General features: G+C 39.4%; 2 protein-coding genes across 2 annotated transcripts; both read left to right on the forward strand.

Moving 5' to 3' along the window:
- Window positions 1-370: 370 nt before the first annotated feature.
- On the forward strand, window positions 371-11,559 carry acer2 (alkaline ceramidase 2). The gene is made up of 6 exons (XM_079279405.1): window positions 371-733; window positions 1,115-1,229; window positions 3,839-3,980; window positions 4,464-4,601; window positions 9,157-9,294; window positions 9,681-11,559. Exons 1-6 carry the CDS (start codon window positions 620-622, stop codon window positions 9,865-9,867), a joined length of 834 nt encoding a protein of 277 aa, XP_079135531.1. The 5' UTR covers window positions 371-619; the 3' UTR covers window positions 9,868-11,559.
- A 3,527-nt stretch (window positions 11,560-15,086) lies between these two features.
- LOC306784388 (tetraspanin-5) lies at window positions 15,087-24,031 on the forward strand. Its single transcript, XM_079278350.1, has 10 exons — window positions 15,087-15,496; window positions 17,561-17,611; window positions 18,662-18,808; window positions 18,923-19,093; window positions 19,213-19,338; window positions 20,696-20,743; window positions 21,387-21,503; window positions 21,597-21,658; window positions 21,954-22,006; window positions 22,126-24,031. Exons 1-9 carry the CDS (start codon window positions 15,413-15,415, stop codon window positions 21,964-21,966), a joined length of 819 nt encoding a protein of 272 aa, XP_079134476.1. The 5' UTR covers window positions 15,087-15,412; the 3' UTR covers window positions 21,967-22,006; window positions 22,126-24,031.
- The last annotated feature ends 584 nt before the right edge of the window (window positions 24,032-24,615 follow it).

Genomic DNA, 24,615 nt, shown 5'->3' on the forward strand with positions numbered 1-24,615 from the left:
TAAGTAATGCAGTTTGGTTCATTTAGCACCTGGATGTCTCCAACTGTCTCCAAGTTCCTCGATATTTAGCAGTTAACAATACAGACCTGTTTTGCACCTCAACAATATTATCGATCATAGACGATAGTGGCTCTGATTCATACCAGTAAGACATGCCAGTTAGTCAGCATGCCCACAATACCAGACAACAAATGTGACATATCAAAATAGAAAAATCACATCTGAAAATTGTAAAGTTAATGTTGCTTGAAATATATTTAGACCAGCTGCTTCCGGACTCAATGCGGCTGTGTGGTCACGTGTCACTGAACAAGGAAGCAGATAGGGGTGAACTCTCTTGCAGCGCTTGAACACTCTTTGGCCACAGACCGAGCAGCTGTCAATGCACAGTGCGGAGTGTCACGACAAGCTTTGTGGAAGGACAGCGGCTTAAAAATGCAGCTCAGCGGCGATTTCTGTAGTTTACCACATCGTCGAGTCAGGCCTCAAAACGTTCAAATCTATCGGTGAACAACGGAGCTGAGAAATTGAGACAGTTTCCTCAAGTGTGCTATTTTTTTTTTGGTCCATTCCTGTCGACTGTTTTCTGATCTGTCCATCCGACAGGACTAGTTCAGACATGAGTAACGTCAATCTCATTTTTTGGGACCAGTTGCAGGCTGGCAGCTCCGATGTGGACTGGTGTGAAGGCAATTACCTAATTTACCCCAGCATTGCTGAATTTTACAACACGGTCGGTTCTCACGTTAGCTTAACGATGTGTGTTGTTTGTTTTCTTGCATAATACAGTTTTATATAAGTTACAGCTAACTAACTCTCGTGCACGTCTTGTCTGCCTTTTTGTTTTTCCTTGTATTGCACTGCTGTCTTATATGATCCTCTAATATTATGCTTTTTTTAGCTTCGGCATCACATTGTTTACTGTTAGCATCAGGTTTTAAGTGTTCCTTTTCTCATTCCCACTGGCTGTCAAGTTTGTTAAAGGTCAGCAAGGCTGGCGCACTGATCAACTTTTGACAAGCATGTTGTCATTGAGCTACACGATCAGTAGTCTACTGTGATTTTATTTTTTCTCATAGCTTCTTTTTTTCCCCCCTTTTGTTTATCATTTCAGATCAGCAACATTTTGTTTTTTGTTTTGCCGCCCATATTAATGTGCTTGTTCCGCCAATATGCAACACATTTCAACAGTGGGATTTACCTCATATGGAGTCTACTAGTTGTGGTCGGTAAGTTGTCTGAGCTGACATTAATGTCGACACTCTGTGTGATGATGATGATGACCTAACATGACCTTTCATGTCTCTGTTCCGTTTGTGGGAGACCTTCATCACACTTAAACTTCCCTCAGCTAACAAACTATAACTATTCCTTTATTTATACATTTTGTAAAGGGCCAGGCAAGTATTTAATTTACTTTTCAAATGAAATATTCTGTAGGTAATGCTTAAAGTAACAGTTGACTTCTAAATGCAGAAATACCTCTTTCCTGTAGTTCTTATTTATCAGTTTGGGTTGTTCTGGGTTACACTCAGACTTGTGGTGCTCAAAGTGCCCCAAAAAAAAAGAAAAACACATTTGAAATGTCGCGTAAAACCTGTGGATTATGTACTTCACATAATCCACAGACCTGGTTGTGAGCAGTTTCATGCAGGGACTCCGGTGGAAAGAACATAGTTCCTCTCAACAAGGTCTAACATGTCTCCAAAACTAGGCTACTCACACCAAAGCAATCTAGATTGCGAAATATTTTTTAGATTTTTTTAGTGTGAAATGACACTGCTTCTTAAACAATTAGCCAATTAATTAATTTAACAGAAAATTAACAGTTTTGACTATTAATAAATAAGTTGTTTTATAAGCAAAAAGTCAGTGGTTCCAGCTCTTTTATTGTGAATATTTGCTGTATTTTCTCGTCTTCTATTAGTAAGCTGAATATTTTTGGCGGTTTAGAGTGTTAGTTGGACTGAACAAGACATTTGAAGATGTTACAATGGACTGTATTTGGAAATGACCACCGGCATTTTTACTGTTTTCTGACATTTTATAGACAAACTGATTGATCAAGAAAGAAAATCAACCATTCATGAAAATGATCCGAATAATAAACTGCTTGATAAACAGAATATTTGGGTGTTTGGACTGTTAGTCAGACAAAATACACAAACATGAGTATATACAAAGTACATTAAACATTGTGCAACATGTATGAGTTGTATGTAGGCGCCCACATTGTTAAACAGCACTGTTCGTATGCAGGTTTCCTCAGCCGTGGCCTCTGTCTCTGTCCACGTTTCTAGCTTCAGGTCGTCCTGAATCATTTTACCCTCTAAGACAAACACTTTACTATGACTGGGCTTATTCATTGGTGGGATGAATAAGCCTACTGCCTCAATTTCCTTTGACACAGTATTTGAGTCCTAAATGGTGCCACTGTATGTATATAACAAGCACAGTTAAGAGATTACACTGCCCACTTCCCTTACAGCTGCTATGAAAACACTCTGGTTGCACTGTCAGCAAAAAAACAACAACCTGACAGACCTCCCAATGTTCCTGAGATGTGACTTCACTGGCTGATAACTGAGGAGCTGTTGACTACGATTTGCAGAACTGCACTTTAACTATCGGCCATGTATGCTCAGATTGTGTAACTTTTGTGTTAATCTTTTCTTTTCCTATCAGTAGTCCCGTGTCTCCTATCAAACCCTGTCCAACACCTGCCTTCCAAACCAAATTAAATGCAGTTTGCTTTTTTTCAGTGGGCTATTAGCTCTGACTGTATCCATTGTTTGGAATCTGGAGGCTGTTAAAAGTTACACAGCAGAGAAGGAGGTTACATGGTGTCATCTCTCCAGCTGCCTCTAGTAAAACAACAACTCTATAGGTTCAATATGAAAACAACGTTCAGCTGCTTTTCTCTGGTTTTGGCCTCAGCCGTGTTTGGTAGGAGTCGTACATGTAGTTTAGGGTTGACTGCATTGCCTGCTACTAGGACATATACAGTATTGGATTGTTTTAATTATTGGTTGAGCTTCTGATTTTATTTCTTGATTGATCGTTTTGTTAATAAAATGGAAGAAAAAAAGTGAAAATGTGGGTGATAATTTCCAAATCCAGTCCAATGTGACGACTTCAAATGTCTCGTTTTGTCCAACTAACTCAAAACCCCCAAACAAATATTCAGTTTACGACAATAGAAGAAACTTAAACCGTTCCGTTTGATCATTGAAATAATTTTCTCGCGAGGCCAACTAATGGATTAATCACATAAATGTTTCAGCTCTGTGCGAGTGCACCGACGGGTTGTCATGATTGGTGACTTCTGACTGACAGCAGTGCTCCCTTTCTGGATAAGAAGTTTGTGGGAACTGTAGGAATAATCAGTTATGAAACCAGATTATTCTGATAATAGGTCTGTTGGGCCGTGATAAAACAGGGGCTGATCCATCCTTCTAGAATTTCAAAACGTCCAGTAACATTAACGCTGGTTTACAAGTTGCTTCTTCGAGTTAACGTGTTCATTCCAGTGTTCAGTCACTTGTCTGCCCAAAGCATTTAATGTCACTATAATTATTTTCTGTTTAACGTAATCTCATTTAGAGGTGACATTTTGCAACTTTGTATCAGTTTTTTAAATACTTTTTTGATGGATGGAAATGGGAACAATTCAGCTGTACAAAATAAATCTCCTGAAACAAACTTAACTCGTGCATCTCTTTGACTTTCCTTTCTTTTCAACATGTCAAACACTTTTTTTTTTTTTTTTAAGAGACACAATCTCATCAATCTTCAGACGACGTCTCATCTGTGTGTTTGCGTGTCCATCTTCTTTCAGGTATTGGATCGACATATTTTCACGCCACACTCAGCTTTCTCGGCCAGATGCTGGACGAGCTGGCCATCTTGTGGGTGCTGATGTGTGCCATTGCCATGTGGTTTCCCAAGAGATACCTACCCAGGATGTTCAGGAGGGATCGGTAGGTTGGCCAGTGTAACTGTGTACACACACACACACGACGGTGTCTGATAGGGTATTCGCTGTGTTACATACACAACAACAACAAAAAAAGAGATCACAGTAGTTTCCAATTTGATTTTGTGGTCACATTAAATCAGTTTCACAACGAGGCAAAGGTCAAGTTCATCTCATATTTCGGGTAGAGCTACAGCGTTAGAGCAGCTCACTGTTCAGTCGCATGGTGCATCTTCTCTGCTGTGACTCCCAGTTTAATAATAGGCCTGTCTGAGATAGCTGACGCTAGTAAAAGCTGCATCACATGTCTTTACTTCTCTTTCCATTGTCACAGAGCCATCATGGCTGCTCATTCCCTTCAGATCCCTCTTGGAGCTGAGTGATTCTTGTTTACTGAGTGTTTTCTGGGAAGAGCTCCCTCTCTGAATTGCACAATGCTGTTCATAGAGTGCAAAGTTGCTGCAATTTTTTGTTTTTTTCAATATAGCTCAAGGTTCAAAGTGGTCATCGGCATCTTGTCGGGGATCACCACTGGGCTGGCCTTCGTGAAACCTGTCGTCAACTCATTGTCACTCATGACTCTGGGCATCCCCTGCACCGTACTGCTCATTACTGAGCTTAAAAGGTTCGTAAAAGCCTCATACAACAAATCAGATAACTCTTATGTAGAGTTCTTTGTGGTTCATGGACACGTGATTGGTTGTGTTTCAGCCATGATCATACTTTAGAGAGAGTGGAGCATTGTCCGATAGTTCCAGAAGTCTGCAGCGCTAATGGAGAAAGCTGACCGGTTCTTGTGTACCGTCTGGCTGTACGAGAAACTTGCCTCTAGTACAGCAGATGCTCTTGTTTGCCTGGTGTCGACTGAACACAGTGAAACAAACTGTCAGTGAGGAAGGAGCAAGAATGTGGCTCATTTTGTACACAAGGCAGGAAGTTATCGGAGGAGGAGGAGGAGGAGGAGGAGGAGGAGGAGGAGGAGGAGGAGGAGGAGGAGGAGGAGGAGGAGGAGGAGGAGGAGGAGGAGGAGGAGGAGGCAGCAGACAAAATGATCCGAGGTCAAAATGTTGTACTTTGTAATTATATGACCGAACAGAGACGGAGCGCAATTGAGTCCAGCCCGGAAGGGAAAACAATGTCTCACTCTACATTGACTTTTACATCACGTGACGGGGCCTCCTTTTCACTTTTGTGTGTTAGCAAACAACCAAAAAATACCTTCGCTGTGTGGTGAACAACAGTGTAAAGAACCCAGAACTACGTTTTTATAAGATGCCGAACGGAAAAACTGAGGAAACATCAGCAGGAAGAATGGGGAAACGGTGGGATCTTGACTCTCAGTACGTCTAATGTTCTGTTTGCACCAATTTCTTTTTCCTAAATGTCAGTTTTAGGCTGAATATATTTCTGTAAGTTACACTGACAGTAAATACTTGTGTTATGGGTGAATTACATCAGAAAGATATGCAGTGTTATGTTTTCAAGTGCTTGAGCTTACTGCAGTAGGTTGGCTTGCTAACATTAGCTTCCCAACTTGTCCCGTCATTATATCAATAAACGTATATAATATGGAGAGTATTTGTTAACTGCACCCCTAGACAGGGGGCTAAAATCCTATCTCACGTGCTGAAATCGTATGGTTTTTATTTAGTTACAGGCATCTTTTGCCTTTCAGCCCTCGGTGACTGCTCGAGTGAGGTTGGTTTTCAGAGTATGGAGCGTTGTGCTCTGTCTATGTTTTGAGCGTTCTTATGTATATAATGTTTGTTTTTTCCATAACTTGGACCAAATGGTAATATAATATGACAGGTGTGGGAAAATCCTAGCGTGCATGTATAACTTGGCACCATCCACAGGATGTCTTCCTCACTCACGACTCAACTTAATTAGGTTGAATAAATAAATGGCCACTTGCTCTAACGAGGCTAAGTTTGAACTTTACCACAGCAGCAGATATCAGTGACCATGTCGGTGTTTTTAAGTTGTCTAGTGAAATCAGCTGCTGTAATGTAAAGTAGTTAAGTGGATGAAAGGGAAACGGTCTCAAGTTGTAGTTTCTGCAGTCTGCTAACATGTCACCTTTTGCCTTTTGTACTGACATTGTCTAATGGCATGTTGTTCGGACATTATGATGTGAAAGAATGTCCCTGAAAACGCAAAACAAGCCACTCATGCCCTTTTATGTGTGTTTGTATTGCTTTTCTCTGTCACAGCAATGTGCAGTTGCTCTATTGTTTCCGTTTCCTACATCCCTTTCTCGCCACCGTCACTCTTGTAACCCCAAGTCATCCATTGTTCAACCTGTTGGTTGTTCCTGACATTACTGCAAGTGCCAGTCATCTGTTGAGGTCGCTTGCCTTTGTTCTGCTAAGTGGGAGAGAATTCCCGTGGCCGTGGCTGATGGACTTCTGCCCTCGGAAACGGCCGATAGTTTTGTAGTTGTTTGCTTGTTTTACAGTACGACTGCTGGCCTCTATTCAAGTCACTTCCAGTTGGACAAGAACAACGTGTCCAGTGTATAGGACATCCTCTTCAAATATTATATTAGTGCTAAAGCAATAATACCAGCTGTGCAACAACAGCTGAGTTATTCATAAAGGATAGTACAAAACAAACAAAAGGGACTTTGTATGAAAGGATAGTTTTGGCTTGTGAGAGCTAAGTTCATTCATTTGCACATTGCCAAGATAACGGGTGTGTGGTATGACACCAGGTATTTAGTGTTTTTGATTGAAACAAGTTCGTAAATTAAATGTTAAAGAAGCACGTGTTGAAAAAGGCATAGCCCCGAAGTTCAAACAAATAAGAATTTAAAAAAAATATACATATGTGCAGATAAAAACGATGCACCATCTCTTTAAATACCGTCAATTTAATCTGCCCAGGTTTTAAAAAGTAGATGTTTCTCATATTTTTTTCAGGACGTAAAAGATGATTCTGGTTTAAACATCTGGCGTCTTATTTTTGTAGTTTTGTCATCGCTTCCTTTCTGTAAAAACGTCACTCTTGTGTTGTTGCTGATGTCTGAAAAAAGAAGTCAAGAAAACAGAAGTGGTGTCTAACCACTTCTGTTTTCTTGACTTATTTTTATCATCATTTTGAACATATTCGGAAATAAGACTAAATTTGTACAAAAAGCATGTTTTGACTTATTTTGAAAGTCAAAATACATATTGTCACACAGTGGAGTTTGACATCTAATATTAAAGCGAAGCCTTTATATGATTAAAAGCAAAGCAGGAAGACCTCCAGCGTCTTTGATAAATATCAGGCCTTGTTGCACTCCTCCTATGCAGCCTCTTCCTTTCTTTTACCCCGAGTGAGAGAAGCCTCTCAACAGTGCTCCACCCCAGATAGACAGACTGGCCTTTCCTTCACTTATCTTTGCCTCCAACACTCAAACTCTCCATCACGCTGACGCTCACGTCTCCAAGCACAGAAGTCCTGGTTTCATGTCATGTTTCTTATCTTACAAGCGTCTGTTTGAGCTGATAGGCACAGTGTTCCTGATACCCAGCTGTGTGGTGATGGTTGTGTCAGTGTTTGTTAGCAGGAAGGGGTGTTTTGCCTACTTATGGCAGTTGTACTGCATGTATGTAAAGGCAGTGAGCTGGCTTAGTGCCGTCTCTGATGCACAGCTCAGCTGAGCACATAATCGATCGAACAGTAGAATAGAATATTGATGGCAATTTAATGGCCTATTTCCCTTTTGGGAAGTCGTATCATTGGCCATCTATTTTTGTACATCCTGTTGCTGATGAGTCGCCGTGACACCAACGCACCCTTCCTCAGTTCAACTTATTCCTGAAGTGTTGCTGCTTACACTGGTATGACCAGGAGCTCATGACGGTTAATGTTTCTGAAACGGAAATACCTAAAATGCACGAGACTTTGTGACTCTTGTACTGCTGTTGTGCTACGTTAACTTAAGACGAGCACGAGCATATTTCAGTTGCTTGTTGTTTATTTAAATCTTATTGCGCTTGTAATGCTTTCTGGAAAGTCTTTGTGGCACCCCAACATTCCTCTCTCCTTGCAACAATGGTAACTCAAATTTAAAGGCTCGTAAAATGATATGACCTCATCAAACGCTGTGTCTTAGGGGAAGGGGATGAACTGTGTCACAGTGGCTAAAAACGTTGCATCATCAACAGCGTTTAATCACGCTTCCTTGCCTTTGTCTTTGTAACTGGTGTTATCTAAAGGAGGACAAGACTAAGAATAGTTTGAGCAGTGTCATGCGTCTCTGTAGGTCAGTGCTCTGTCCACTAGCAGATATTTGCGCAGAGACCAGAATACTTGCTACTTGGATCACAGTTCTGTCAGCACCACCCCCCCCAAAAAAATAAATAATCGCCACATCTAAAAATAAATGTGCTAACCTACAACTTAACATCTTGGTATGGACATCTCAGTTGTAAATATAACAGCACCCAAGCTACACAGTAAAATGAGTCCTGCATGAATGACTGCCCTCTTGGAGGATTAAGACGCCTCGGGTAAAATAAAAAGTTTTTACATCCCCTCAGCCCTTCAAAGTGTTTGAACATCTTTCAGCTCACTGTTTCGGTTTTCTGTCCCATAACTAATAATAATAGGTTTGGTCCAGTCTCAGTTTTAGCCGTAGCTGGCAGCAGTTTGTACCTACAAAGCTTTAGCAAAAAATGTACCGTATCTGCAAAAAATGCTGAAACCAACTCGCTGGTGAATACAGTGGAGTATTTAGCAGCTAAAGAATCACATGTTTGTTGAATGGAGTCATAGGAGACATCAAACAGAAATTAAAGGAGACTTACTTACAATCATCAAGTAAAAACGTGCACGGCTCTGAGTGGATGCTAATGTTGAGGCAACTGTTTGCGAACAACTTCACCGTATCAAATGAAAAGGTGACACTATGTCAATATTGTGCCACTGCCAAATAGTGGCCAAAAAAAGCCAAATCGGCAAAAGCTAAAGCAAGTCTGAATAGGAATATATTTTTTTTTTTTTGTCTTTTAATTTAAATGATTTCTTTTTGCTTTTGACTTGCTCATCAAAGATGCCAAAAAGTTCCTATTTGGAGATTTGTTTGTATTAGTGTACCTGCATAGACTGATCGTATGCACCAAACTAAGTACTTATTGTTGTCTGTTTTCACAGTTATGCACGTTTCTCAGTGCTCTCTTTGGTCATTGCAGGTGTGAAAACCCACGTGTGTTCAAGTTGGGTCTGGTCTCAGGGATCTGGTGGGCACTGGCTCTGCTTTGCTGGATCAGCGACAGGATATTCTGTGAGATGTGGTCATCTGTCAACTTCCCCTACTTGCACTGTGCTTGGTGAGCTCAACGTTGTTGTAGTTTGGACTATTATTAAGGTCATAAAATCTATCTACTCATTATACACAAATTATTATAATTAAAACACATATTTCTACACAAGATCTCCATCTTATCAAGTTTGTTTTCTGTCTATAATTAAGTTAAGGTCCTTTGAAGAAAAGTGAACAAGCCATACATTCGGGTCTGGATCTTGAAACAAGAATAAGTGCAGAGTTCTGTATTAGAATCAGGACAAATGAAATTTAAGCAAAACACCATAAACAAGGTGATTTTGAATTGAAAACAAGTAGAAATAATCTTACTCCACATGAGTTTGCGACAACACCTTGATATATTTAGTCTTTTCTCCAGCAGTTAGGTTCATTCAAACTTTGCTTTCACAGGCACATCCTCATTTGTCTGGCTTCCTACTTGGGTTGCGTTTGCTTTGCCTACTTTGACGTCGCGACTGAGGCCCCGGAGCGAGGACCCGTCATCATGTTCTGGCCCAACGAGAAATGGGCCTTCATCGGCGTGCCCTACATTTACTTCCTCTGTGTCCACAAGAAGTCTGCTGTCAAGGTGACTTAAGGTGACGCGAGTGTGCAGCTCTGCTTTAACACTTTCTCGCCAAGATGCAGTCAAACAACACCGCAGCTCTGCTGTGACTGGGTGATGTAGGTGATGCACATTAAGGCCAACGGTCCATCCCTGTCTGGTTTCATTACACAGCAGTATTTATGCAACTCTAAGAACAAAAGGTGTTACAAATTAGTCTAACGTGATGCCAAAAGAGGGACTTTTCAAACAAAAACAGTATCAAAGCCAAGAAACCTTTACAGTGTTCCAAACCTAATCTCAGGCTTTATGGTATCATGTAAGTATTAGTATTATGCATTTCTGGCTTCTTTAAAAAGAAGATTTTGTACATTTTATAGTAACTCAAAAAACCTCATTGTAAAGCATTGTATTGCCTTTATAAAGACACGTATAGCATCTCATAGGTGCAGTCTGGCCATCATGAAAGCATATTTAGAAACAATAAAGCACTGGATCCTTTAACTGTGATTGATGCATAATGCATTAAAGCGTCATATTATATTGCTCAGCCGGTCCTATTACGCTCAATGAATCAACAAGTTGGTTCATCAGATGTTACAGAAGTGTTTCAAACAAAGCCTTATGTGTTTTAAATACATAATGGATTCAGGCTGTTAGACCCGCCCTCTTTGTGGACGCCCATTTTTAATTAAAACGCCAGAAACGCGAGCTTCGTTCCGTTATGGGTGTACGATGTTTTGCTGCCAGCATGCAATTGTGATTGTTCAAGATAGTATATGAGAAATGTGTTTATTGTACTCCTGTATATATTTTCTTAACTAACAATGTGATATGCAGTTATTTTCCTCGGAAAGGCATATCATTTGTATATTATTGAATGAATACGGTAGGTACCCTTTGATATTGGCCAAAACTCAAAGTAGAACAAATAAAACTGAATGTAAAATCAAAATGTATTGAAATAAGATTGACTATTCAAGGAAATAATTATATATTTTGCACAAAATGAAGAATGGTTCTCAAAGCCTTTGGCTTAATGCACACTGCAATGATAATTATGCACTCAAAACTTTGCTTGCACACGACGGCTTTTAATGCTGAAGTTTTCATCCAAACGTCTCAACTCTTAAACTTCCCTTCAGGGTTATTTATTTCGGGCTCAGTATTTTAGACTGTGCGCTAAATATAATCAAAACTATAACTGTGCAAAAAGCCTTAATCAAACAGGATAACAGACTACAGAAGCAAATGATGGTACACTGTGTCCTTGTGTGATGTATCTGAAGCTGTTTGCTCTAAAAGGGGAAATGCAGTGTGATGAATGTGTTGGATAACAAAAGGAAATGAGGTTTAGGTTATAACAGGAGAAGTTGTGGGATAGATAACCTAGTCTTACTTGTTTTAACGTGTTCATTTGACAGAAATTAATAGAAAGTCTGTGTGTAGAATATAAAAGGGAAGAATGTTGGGTTCTAAAGCTAAACGCTAACCCTAAAAAAAACAAGTTTCACCAAAGCGTTTCACCGCAAGCAAATGGTTTTAAATGTTCTTGGAAACTGCCTCAAGCTGTGTTAACTGACATTATTTTACTCCCGTCCTCCTGCAGAGGCTTCTGGGAACTCAACCTCCTAAAATATATTGTGCACACATGAAGGGTCAAATAAAGAATCATGATTTAAAGAGTAAAAAATAACTTCATGAGGTTAAGTATTTTGTTAAATACCCCCAAAAAATATATATTTCAAAGTGATGTGTAGCCAAATTTTAGGGATGAATGATTTTTGATATTGCATAATTACAACCTTTGTATTGCCATTGTAATTTTTGTATTTTTTTCTTAAGGAGAATCTTTGGTGACTATTAACAATGTGAACAAAGCTGTTGTGGGCCCAAGCACACTTTCACTGCACTGCAAATGATATTGAGTCCTACATGTGATCCACGATGGTGGGTCGTTTGTATGAATCGCCCTCGGATTAAGGAGTTTGTGTGAATAGGACAGCCTGGGAAATGCTGCCCTCTGCAGCCTAATGTTTGTCTTGGCATGAGGTGTGATTATGATCTCATAACTCATAATCATGAGTTGTTATTTTTATGGTCTAACGTGTATGTAAATCTCAGTTTTTCTCTGCCTGCATTGACAATACAGACGAACTGCACAGAAGTATTTATTTTCATAATTTATCCTGTTTTGTAAACAAATATTTGTAATAGACTAGAACATTAGTATATTTTATTATATTCAATAAACCAAGCCAATACTCAAAGTGATTGCTGGTGTTTATTTTACAGACAGTATCATGTTGATTTAATGCATGAATCAAAAATATTGCTTGCATCTAATTATTCATTTTGTAGCTTTATGTCTCTTACGTGAACAGATCTGTTCTTTGGACCGAGACTCGAGATGACCCAGACGACACGTTTTGCCACCAGGGGGCAACGTTTCTCCACATCCAATTTATTTTATTACTTTCAGGTGATAATTCCAGAACAACCTTTAGTTGTGAGAATAAGAAAAATAGAATATTCAAAATATTTGATAAAATTAATATACAGAGCCACAGCAGACAAATTATTGTATTTACTTTACGTTCAAATATACAGATTAACATACTGTATGTCTGGATATACAGTAGACATACAGTACACCTTCCAAAATAAACTCACAAACTGCACATCTACCTCACAGACACAAACCACATACACAGATTAATAAGAGTTTATGCCTGAAATCATCCTTTTATTGAGTTAACATGAACACAGATTTGATGATTCTCAGGACATCAGGCAGTTTGTTCCAAAGAGTGGAACCAAATAACAAAAAGCTCAAACTTTAATGTAGCAAAATATGAACTCGTTATTTGCAGATGTGTAAATATAAACTTAAACATGAATTCGCTTCTGCTTTAAATCTATTCTGGGGTTTATTCTGAATATCATGGTGAAGCATATTTTTAGAAATACATTACAAGAGATGACAGATGTAATTTTACTAATAAATTATGAAGAAAATGCTATTTATATCACTTTTTGTTCTATTTGTTGCTTGTATTTATTTATATGATTATTCATAATGCACGCTGAGTCCCAATAGCTCAATAGGTTTAATACATAATACAACTTTAATTTTACAGTCGTAATTTCTATTATGAGCCAAATTAATTAGTTGAGGGATGGATAGATGAATAAATGATACTCTAAAGCAGAGGTCTTCAACAGGGGCTCCGCGACCCCTACGGGGTCCGCAAAATATTTGGCTGATTCGACAATTTTATTTAAAATATATATATATATTTTTTTCCAAACATGAATCTGTCCATTATTTTAATAGTTCAGTATTGTATGTAAGATAACGGGTATGTTTATGCATGGCAGTGGCACTAATAGGCCATCACTCATTTTCGTTTCCACAGTTTAGTTTAAAATTAAAACATCAATTTGAATAGCTTGTATGCATGATTATCATGCAATTGACAGACAATTGGCATTGGTATCAGTTGACAAGGTATGTTTATAAATTGCAGTGGCATGGCCTCCCTACTCACTGTACCTTGTTTAAAATAAAAACATGACTCTATGAACCTGTGTATTATTTGAATAGCTTAGTATTGAAAGCACAATTAAGAGGTATGTTTATACATGGCAGTTTAATATGCACAATTTTATACAATATATATAGTCGGGGGTCCCTGCTCCATCTCTCTATCAGTTTGTGGGTCCTTGGCCTGAAAAATGTTGAAGACCCCTGCTGTAGAGTGATTAATATAATGTATTTCATGGTCACGCGACGACTGCGGTCAAGTCAGCAGACACTCAGATCTCCGTGGTCAACTCAGCAGACACTTATTTTTTGACAAATGTTTTTTATTGGCTTTTCCACAATACACAAACAAGACAAAACAAGGCACAACAAAAGGCACTTAGAGAAATTTCAAATAAAGTGGCATGTGTTGTTGGACGTTACTGACTGTTTCTCAGCAGAAACAAAATTTAAAAATAACAGTAGAGGGTGACAGATATGTACATGCACAGGTAGATACATATTATACCCAACAAATAGAATGCTCCCACATTCCCTAATGTGACCAGTCAGAGAAGAAAAAAAACGGGGAAGGGAAACAAAAAGGAAAACGGTAGACTATATGGTTACAACAAAATCTTCCCCCTCCAGAAACTCCATAAATGAGCCCCAAATCTTTGCAAAGATGTTATATTTCCCTTTAACTGCATATGTAAGTTTCTCTAGGGCAAGGCACTGTATCAGTCCCTCTATCCAATTTCGTTTGCTCGGCCTGTGAACAGATTTCCAAGCCATTGCAATTTTATGTTTAGCTTCAAGAAGACAAAATATGACCATCTTCTTTTTGCTACTGTTAAGTGTACAGTTTACTGGGAAACACCCACATTTTGGACATAAATTGTCCAAAATTGTCCATAAATTGTTGGTTAATACAGTTAGATACAATTGTAACAATCTCTTTCCAGAAATCCTGAATGAGGGTGCATTCCCAAAGGCAATAAAATGTCATCAACACATATTTATTTATAATATATAATATTTTTGTAGCATCTTAAATATTGTGATATTATCCATTTTGTCCTGAACATTATGCATTCGTCATTGTGTGGAATTATTGAGAAAAACAACTTCATAGCACCTTAAACATTTAAAAAATGTGCCATTTGAAGATACAAATTCAGTTCAGTTTTTGCTTTGTAAAATATTTTTAATTGACTGTCAGTCAGGTATCATTAACTTCCAGCAACCCTCAAATCAAATAATAAAGACACTTTACGCACAATGTAGGTATATTTTCCCTTTAACTCAGGAGATGCAGGTGGCATGTTTTATACTTAATGTGAATATAATTCATTTAATCTCATTTCATTTTGCAATATGTATACTTTGTTGGTATCTTATTCTGAAAACCAGATGTTCGTCTGTAGAAAACCGGAAGGTGTCTCACGTTAATCTTTCCGCTAACTTTGCAAAGTCCTTCGCTCGCTCCAGATCTGTGCCGTTTGAATGCGTTTACCGTAAGTTTCAGCGTATAGGTGCACTACAATTTAAGTGTTGCGGAGTTGACCACGGAGATCTGAGTGTCTGCTGGCTTGACCGCAGTACGCGACGGCAGTGGCGCCCTCTTCTGAAGGACGTCCCGCCTCCCGTGACCACCAACGGCTCTCATTGGCTCCCACAGATGCCAATCAAATAACGGCCATGTCTACATTATGGGTCAGATAGAAGACCATCGGCTTTAATCTGGTTGACTTCAGTGGATTTATTTGTACCGCTATACCTCTTTAGATCCATATTAGGAATAAACGGACATCTTTACTGACACCGACACACTTGACGCTCCTCTGCGGCTTCACCTGCGCCTTTAGTCAGCGGAAACGGTTAACGGTACAGGAGGATGTTTATCATTAGACGCGAAAATAATTGACGACGCGTTTTATCGAAGCCTTTATGAAAAAAGAAAGGTGTTTCCACAGCCAGGCTGTCAAACACAAGAGGATAGATGTGAGTCCTTTTCCCACTCTGGGCGGCGTTTAAAACAAGAACATCCAAATGATGTCCGGAAAGCATTTCAAGGCTCACGAAGTGAGCTGCTGCATCAAGTACTTCATCTTCGGATTTAACATCATATTCTGGGTAAGTCTCCTTGTTTGTTGTGTTAGGACTTCAGGCCTGGTTTATCCTCGGCTTAATACACACTGCCGGTACGTGTTTTTGACCGCAACCAACAACACCCCCCAGCCCGGAGCCGTTTTCTGTCTCCCCGTTGTTTTTTACAGGAGGACATTTGGCTCATTTCGTCCCCGGCTATCAGCTCACTGCTCCCCGTGCACTTGCTCGGTACTCGTGTCACCTCTCAGCCTTTGTTGTTGTGCAGACAGCGTCCGTGTGAGGGCTCTGCTGCCACCATCACTTTGCTTTGGCTGCATCATCTGAGGACACTTTGTTGATCGGTGGTGTCAGAGATGTACACACACATTATTGTTTTGTTTTAGAAGGAGAAATGCATTTTATACTTTGTTGAGACCACAGTCCACCCAGGCATCCAACCCCTTCACGAGACTGAGAAACCTGCTGTTGTGCTTTGAAACCCGCCACCAGTAACCCCATCAGAGACTTCTGGATGTCCCACTTTGGGCCTCCACTCAGCAGAAGCTGGTTAGAATAGGTTAAGGTATATGTGCTTTATTGCTGTAGGGATAACAAATGGCTTTAGTGATGTCAGGCATTAGTAATACAAATCAGATCAGGATACTTTATTGATACCTGGGGGGCAATGTGTTTTTTACAGTTGTCGTTATATAAGAAACCGATATAAATAAAGGTCCATGTAAGATAAAATGTAACTGATGTACATAATGCTACAATATATAACAAGTATAAATAAAATAATATATATAAATGCCGTATTAATGGAAGTACTATGCCTTACCTGAAAGGAGGAGTTATGGAAATCTTAACATGATTAATTGTTTAAAGATGGCCAACATTAAATGATAGTAAATATAATTATTTGGAGCATTTTCATACATTTTACAACATGAATATTAATATCTTAAACTGATTAGGTGGCAGCTAAACATTATCTTTGTCGTTATTGATGCATCTATAAATCGTTTTCTTGATTAATTGCTATGTTTAAAACGTCGTAAAGTACAAGCTGACGTCTTCCGGTTCTGACCAACAGTGTTCAACCCAAAGGTGTTCAACTTACAATGACAGAACAGAAATAGAAGCAGTAAAGTCCTCGCGTTTGAGAAGCCAGACCCAGGAAATGTTTTGCATTTTGGCTTCATACTTGACTGCAGTGATGAATTAATTTTCAGAATTGTTGCTAGTTAATTTGAACAATTGAATCGGCTGTTGCAGGCTGCTCTATTCATGATATCGGTATGTATTGTTTGTGATACAATAAATATTAATGGATGAACTCACTGGATGGGACTGTCAATTGTAGGCTAATCCAGTCGATTAAATACCTTAAATCTAACAGAGTCAAACTGCAGTCTTGCTCATAAAAAAACGTTATATTGCCCCCACAACATATATCTCTTCATGTCGCCTTGGGCCATAAATGGAGCCTTCATGGACCTCAGAGTGATGAAGAGGAAGGCCGCCTGTCAGGCCCTGCTGAGGGTTTATGCCTGTTGTCGGTGACCTCTGTGATCCCTTCACATTCATATGTCATCAGAGGAAGTTGGCTGCGTCAAAAGTATCGTTCCTGCCTTCTTCCTCTGCAACAGTTTCACAAAGAATCCCTTCACAAGCTCATTTACAAAGTGCTTTATATCTTATAAGGGCAAAAAAACAACTAAGTCTGTAAGTTAGTCTAATTGTGCCGCAGCCCAAAGTTCTTTCTTTGAAGATGAAAATCTAAATATTCATTTTGAATGGCTGCTTTAATATCAACTGTTTCTAATGCCGGCGATGTCTTCGTTCTTAACTTTCCAAATCCTGAAATGTGGTTGAGAACTTTTACACTGTAGCCCGAAACTTAAATCATGAAGCTTCCAGGCTGTCAGGAGATGCTTTCTAATGTGGGAGTCTCCCGATACTGCAGAGCAGACTGACACCAGAGATATTAAGTTAATGGATCACTGCCAGGAAAATCTCTCTGTGGTTTCTCTTCTGTGCTGACGGCTACGTGTTGCAGCCGCAGCAAAAAGTAACCCTTCTCTCTTGTCTCTTTCTGTCTGTTAGTTCCTTGGAGTGGCGTTCCTCGGCATCGGGCTGTGGGCATGGAGCGAAAAGGTGATTTCGCCACTTATCTCTCTGTGTAAACAACAAGCGAAATCAATGTGTTGTGTGCAAATAATCCATAAACTAAGCAGATCATTTCAATTCGTCTCCTGTTGCTCACGCCCATCTAAGGGCAGTGGCTAGACTGAGTCAGAAAGGAATGTCATGCTTTCCGGTGGGACTCCCCTCTTGAACAATGCACACAAAGAAAAGATCTGATGCACTTCATAGATTCATTCACTGTCCAGCTCTTGGGAGTCTATGAAGGGGGACGGACAGTCTGACAGTTTAACATGATATGAAAAGAGGCCAGTATTATGTCTCGCAAAGAGTTAGAAGAGAAGATTGATACTTTGCTCTTGTCTGTTTGTTAAGTATAAAGCTGGAACCAGCAGTTGGTTAGCTTAGTTTAGCACAGATACTGGAAACAGGGGAAACAGTCTGTTGTGTGTAGTCTGACTCAGTTCAAAGGTAACACAATTCACCTATAAAGATCACTAATTAACACAATATACCTGTTTTTTTTTTTTACATCCGTACACAAACTGAAGTGTAAAAACAACAATTTGCTGTTTTTCGTGTAAGTAAGAAAGTCACTATTCTGGCCAAGAAATAATTTGGCTCATAACCCCCATAAAACCACAACTTGTTGTTTTTACATCGTTTTATTGATATGGATCAAACACACAGGATATACGTGTTGATCAGTGCGCTTTAGAGGTGCTGGGAGGCCGATTTTGTTGTCCTTTGGACAGGCTAGCTGTTTCCCCCTGATGTCAGTCTTTATGCTAAGCTAAGCTAACCAGCCGCTCCTCCAGCTTCGTGTTTATCATATTAGACTGGTATCAATCTTCTCATCTGACTCTCGGCAAGAATGCGATGAAGCATATTCCCCAAAATATCTGACTATTCCTTTGAAGTTATTATCAAACTAGTTGGCAACGGACTAGCTATTTCAGCTCATCGCATAATTTAAAGGTTTTGGAATTGTGGACGCTATAAGCTCATGGAGACGGTGGACTCGATGATTTAAGCCTCTAACCCCTCACTCTGCTTTTCCAGGGTGTTCTCTCCAACATCTCGTCCATCACAGACTTGGGGGGCTTCGACCCGGTCTGGCTCTTCTTGGTGGTGGGTGGCGTGATGTTCATCCTGGGATTCGCTGGCTGCATCGGAGCGCTGCGAGAAAACTCTTTCTTGCTCAAATTTGTACGTTCGCTTGTCAATCAAACAACTTGTGACGAAATGAGAAAACCTCCCCCCCCCCCCCCCCCCCCCCAAATCTCCTTGGTCTTATAATAATATTGGTCCAACGTATTTCAGTTCTCCGTGTTCCTGGGTATCATCTTCTTCCTGGAGCTGACTGCAGGAGTCCTGGCCTTCGTCTTCAAAGACTGGATCAAGGACCAGCTAAATTTCTTCATCAACAACAACATTCGGGCCTATAGAGACGACATTGATCTGCAGAACCTGATAGACTTCACCCAGGAATATGTGAGCACTATGTTTCTTTATCCACTGTACTTATTACACTCCCGTGTTGTTTTTACCATTTCTGTGGGACATTGTTGACATATATGTGAGTTTTTCTTTCTATCTGTTTAACCTCGTAGTGGGAGTGCTGTGGAGCGTTCGGAGCCGACGACTGGAACTTGAACATCTACTTCAACTGCACTGATTCAAACCCGAGTCGTGAGAAGTGTGGAGTGCCCTTCTCCTGCTGCACCAAAGATCCAGCGGTGTGTCAACACATAAACTCACCACACATCAGTCTTTCTAATCCACAGCCAATTCATTCCCATTTACGGTAAAACACAACAAGCCTTTGGGTGGAATTTGGTGTTTTTGTGTCTGGAAGTTGGAGTACAAATTGAGGAGGTCGCCTTCTAACATGTTGAACCTTTTAGTTTGAGGGAACATTTAGATGGTCCTCCCTGTGACTCATAGCTCGGTTATCTGCGTCCTCCAGAAGGCTGTCAAATTATCATGGCCTGCTTCCAAACAGGATGTCAAGGCCTCTCAGCGTTTAGTCTTCTCAGACCCTGCCAGCATAGCAAAGTCTGAAAGCGACTGGGAGGAGTTATCTCGACCGAGACTTTTTTTTCGTGGCAGGAAAAATGCTCGGAACTGCTGGTCTCTGTGGAGAGCAGTGACAGTGCTTCACTGTAAGATTGCAGTGAGTCTTTTTTATTTGCTGACTGAAAGACATTCCACCATTCCACCAAGGCCATCCTCTTTGAGAGCAGCACTTCATAACAACTAGCATGAATATAACATCTTCAACACACGATTCGACATGAAAGCGCTCTAAAGCTCTAAGCAAGTCTTTCGAGGCAAGTCACAATTAAAACGGACCATTAAAACGACACGGCATTTAAAGAATTACATTTTTCTTAATTTTTCTTCAAAGACCATAAAAAGACAAAATAGAACTTACTCTTCTCTCAATATCTACTTAGTTCCTCTGGCCTGAGTTAATTGTTCCCAACTATTTTTTTTTTTAAAAAGGGTCATAAATGTGTCATTTTCAAAACAAGACGTTGTAATTTCCCCCAAAAAGCTGTGTTATGTAGTTCTTTGCAAACTCAATCAGGAATAATGAGTGCATTACGTCCATAGTGGAAACAACGGAGCTCTGTGGCACAGAATAATAAGATATATCCGGCATTGGCTACACACACACTACTTGTTAAAGTGTGAAATTGGAAGACTTTGCATGGATTTTGTTGACAAAAAGAAAAAAATATGGCATCGCCAGATTTTTGTCTATGCAAGTGTGCCCTGTGGCTGTTTGATTTTGAATGTTTCAGGGCTTTCGCCAGGTTAACTCTCAAACCACTCAAATCTAAAGTCCCAATATTTGTGACTTAAATCTGACTCAAATCCAAGTCTAGATCGGCGCAGGTTTAGTTCACAGCAACTTTCTGCTAATATATTAGAGCAATATGTGAATCTCGGCAGTGGCAAATATGAAAATGAAGTCCAGGTAGAAAACCAGCAGCATTACCGTCCTTACATTTTCCCAGTATATGTCTCTAAATGTCTTGACTTCACCTTTTGAAAATGTTTTAAGCATGAACCATCTTCTCTTCATAGGAGGATGTCATCAACACGCAGTGTGGCTACGACATTCGAGCAAAAGCGGTGAGTGGCTTAACAGAAACTCATCTCAAAGTAAGCCAGTGCCTTAAAGCAGTACAGGTTTATTTGGCTGCATGAGGTCATGCATCAGGTACTCCACCCTGGGCACAATATTCCGCTTTCAGTATGTTTCCCAACTGCACAGTCTTCAGAATACAGCAGCTGGCTCCCCATCAGCACTTTGGTCCGGGTGGTATTACTCATGCTGCAGCAATGCACTGGGAATTGAATCCCCTCCCCCATCATTAACTTTGGCCTTACTCCACAGTAGCATAGTGTAAGGAAAAGGCTGTGTTTGTTTTATTGACTTGAAATGTGAGGGAAAAGGCAGAGTGGGCTACTTTTTTTTTTTTTTTTTACAAGAGTCAGAGTTGAAAAACAGTGGGCTGAGTGTGTGTTAACAACCGGGCAACATTAGTTCAGAAGGACTTTATTGTGAAGGGCTTTTGAGGAGACTACAAGATGACCAGTAGAATCATGTGGCACCATTAAAAGGATTTACCATTTACCATGTTTTTAAGTGCTGCAAATTAAATCCCAACATAATTGCCTCTGGTTACTCATAAGATTTCAAACTTTTAAAAGGATTAACAAAGTAAAAGCTAAGTCCTGTGTGTGCACTTGCCTGGTTTCTATGTTCTGTCAGGACTCTGAGCAGCGGACCTTCATCTATATCAAAGGATGCGTTCCTCAGTTTGAGAAGTGGCTTCAAGACAACTTGACAGTGGTGGCAGGCATCTTTATTGGGATTGCATTACTACAGGTGAGGACCAATGTGAACGGTTTACTTTAGTAGCTCATCTCTGTTGACTTTCAATTTACCTCGCGAAAAATATTTCTTGTTTTCGTTTTTTAGATTTTTGGCATCTGTTTAGCGCAGAATCTCGTGAGCGACATTGATGCTGTGAGAGAGAGTTGGTAGGTGGCAGCTTTGTGTTCATTCAAGCACAATTTCACTCAGTATAACTTTTACTTTCACTGTAGAAGTTCAGGAGCCATGAAATATCCCCTCAACTATTTGATGGCACAGAAATATGATACCAACATTCATAAAACTAAATAGATACGATATATATTCATATATATTATATATATATATATATAAAGTTGTGCCAGATTCTGTTGTTTACCAAGCACAGCCTGGTAGAGCTGCTTGTGAGTCTTGTTATGCGTCTTGTTATCTGTTCTTAAATCTTCCTTTGTCTTTGTGCAGTTTGTTTACCTAAGACCTCCACAGAATCTCCAAAGGCAAGAAGGATGTACCAGGTAAGCACTATTGGATTCACCACTAACGTTGGAGCATATAAATATTTATATTCATGTTGATTGAGTCCATTGATTGCCCCGTGTCTCTTTGCACTGAAATATTTAGTTTGTTTCCACAGGACTCTGCAGTTTGGACGCCGGCAATGAAGGGAAATAAATTAATCAGCTAACGTGTCCACAGCGTAGAGTCTCATTGACGTGTAAATAGTAAATGTAGAGTTATTTTTAAAGTTATTTGTGGCCCTATTTCTGAATGAAGCACAACCTCTGAAGTGTATTGTAGCTTTCATACAGTACAACTTATTAAACAAATGCAATGTCAGTGTTTTACAGTACAAGCAGATATGATGCTGAAGTGGCTCAAAGGATAACTCCCAGTTCAGATGAATTTAGTTTGTAAGCCTGCAAATGAAGACCGGAGGGTGTCATAACTAGAGTTGCCTCTTAGATTTGGTGTTTTTATCAGAGGTGGTGCTTCATTCAGTGAAGGGGCTTGGTTTTATATGTCTCACAGCTGCAGTTTTTAACACTGCGTGTAAGGGTTGTGTACAAAGATTCAAGTGATTCTGGAAATGCACTGCATGCCTATTGTCTACTGGTAGGACATCGGCTTTCCTAAATGTATTTCATCAATGTTAAGTATTTAAAAAATATTTGTAAAATAGTCTCTATAGTTAAGAGTGAAGCGGCTGGTTAGCACTTTGTTGAATGTTTAATGGACTCTTCTCAAAGCAACAGAGAATATACATGTTTTGTTTTTCTTCCATCTGTGACATTATGCTTGTATTCCACAGATACAGTTTGTAAGCACTAAGCAGAGTTTTGTGGAGCTGAGGTGGATGTAAAGTATCACAAAGGGAGGCGATTGATAGTGTTTGCTTTGTGAAGTTGCAGTTCGCGGAGGGTTTTTGGCAGTGACATTAAATAATGTCTAAATATACTGAAAGAAACCATAACAGGTGACTATCCCAACTACTCAGCCTTAAGCACTTTAATCTTCATATAAGTGATTTCTGTCGCAATGGACTGTTATTTTAGCAGCAGCCACTGGAGGGGGCACTTTTCCTTAAACACTTGCAAACTGCATCTGTGACTTCATGGTGCTCCATAATGTCATATATATATATATATTTTTCTTCTTTTTTTTTTTCAAAAACAGTTTGACAGAAAATGTTTTTCAGCACATTATGAGTGTTGTGCCGTTTCTTGCACATTACCTTACTGTCATTCATACTTTCATTCAGTCATTTTCCTAAACATTTTTTTTTATTGACTGATATATTTCTTTCATGGAATCTGCCAAATTGATTAGATCCCTTTTTGTTTGTGGTGTTTAGATATTTTGATCTGTAAGTTTTCCCTGGAAAATTAGGGTGCAGGCTATTTCCAATGCTCATCACGAATGGCATGCTGCTTGGTGGAACTGACCTGAACGTAGTAATGATTTATAGCCAACATACATGCGTTACTTGAAAGTGGAGCACACAGGCTCTCTCACCAGCATTATTTTAAATGCAAACTGAGATACAACGTATATATGTTTTTCTTTCGAGACATCACTTCATGTCGACCTTTTAATAGAACTGCACAGCATGAAAAGTAAAAGCAGCCATTTTATATCGAGGCGCCGTGAGCCTGCAGTATGTTACACAGAGCTTCTTTTGTTTTGCAGTCACAGCTTCTGCAGCCTTGATGAACTGAACATCCTTCCACAAAATATATGAAATAAATGCATTTCTGCATTTTGAAATCTTCTAAATGTAATGCAGCTGCAATGGGGTTAAATGTCCTTTTCCCACTAAAAGCTTCATATGATTGTTTTGACTGATCACACTTTTTCCTACCACTCAGTGCCATATTTGAGATTTCTACATACTCCTGATTATAACCTTTGTTTCATGTGTACTCCTGATTCTTTGTAAATAGCTGGTTGTAAATATATATCTGAATAAATGTGGGTCTTTGTAAACGTTTGTCTGCATAAACACTGTAGATAGAAACTGCATGGGTTGAGGTTTATTGAGTTTGGCCACAGTTATTAATACATTTTAAACATAGAAAAAATAAAGATAACTGCAACTCTCAGAGCAAGTGATTCAGTTATTGGACTTTACAAGAAAATGTCTGTTATTGGCAAAGATATACACAATACCATATACACTATAACACCAAATAAGTTCACAGTACTCAAAATGTTTGAGTACTTTAAAATGCTAAATGTAATATTTTGAAAAAGTTGATATTAAATTAAATATATATATATATATGCAGTTAACTTAATGTTTGTTTGAAATGTAAAATCTCTTTTACTCAAATGAACTGAGATTCTCTGCAACAGGACAATTATTTTAAATCTATCCGTCTTCTGTAACCTTTCTTTCTGGTGTTTCACTTGACGACAAATCAAATTGCTTTAAGAAGAAGTTTAACTTTTCAACAATTAAGGAAAAGCATGGTTACTATGTTACGAATAACAATAATGATGACTGTGACAATGAGCCAGCATGCACAATGACTCTGAAGCAGCTCAACCATTGTTAATATTACTATTCACACATGTGCTTTTCCTACTGTGGCATGCCAAAAGACGTATCGCTCATCTTCGGAAG

Source organism: Melanostigma gelatinosum (genome assembly GCF_949748355.1).
Source record: "Melanostigma gelatinosum genome assembly, chromosome: 11".
NCBI lineage: Eukaryota > Metazoa > Chordata > Actinopteri > Perciformes > Zoarcidae > Melanostigma > Melanostigma gelatinosum.

Coding starts and splice junctions, on each gene's coding strand:
- acer2 (XM_079279405.1), top strand. CDS start 620: ATGAGTAACGTCAATCTCATTTTTTGGGACCAGTTGCAGGCTGGCAGC. Junction 1,230..3,838: donor GAGTCTACTAGTTGTGGTCG/GTAAGTTGTCTG, acceptor ATCTTCTTTCAG/GTATTGGATCGACATATTTT. Junction 3,981..4,463: donor AGGATGTTCAGGAGGGATCG/GTAGGTTGGCCA, acceptor TTTTCAATATAG/CTCAAGGTTCAAAGTGGTCA.
- LOC306784388 (XM_079278350.1), top strand. CDS start 15,413: ATGATGTCCGGAAAGCATTTCAAGGCTCACGAAGTGAGCTGCTGCATC. Junction 17,612..18,661: donor TGTGGGCATGGAGCGAAAAG/GTGATTTCGCCA, acceptor CTGCTTTTCCAG/GGTGTTCTCTCCAACATCTC. Junction 19,339..20,695: donor GCTGCACCAAAGATCCAGCG/GTGTGTCAACAC, acceptor TTCTCTTCATAG/GAGGATGTCATCAACACGCA.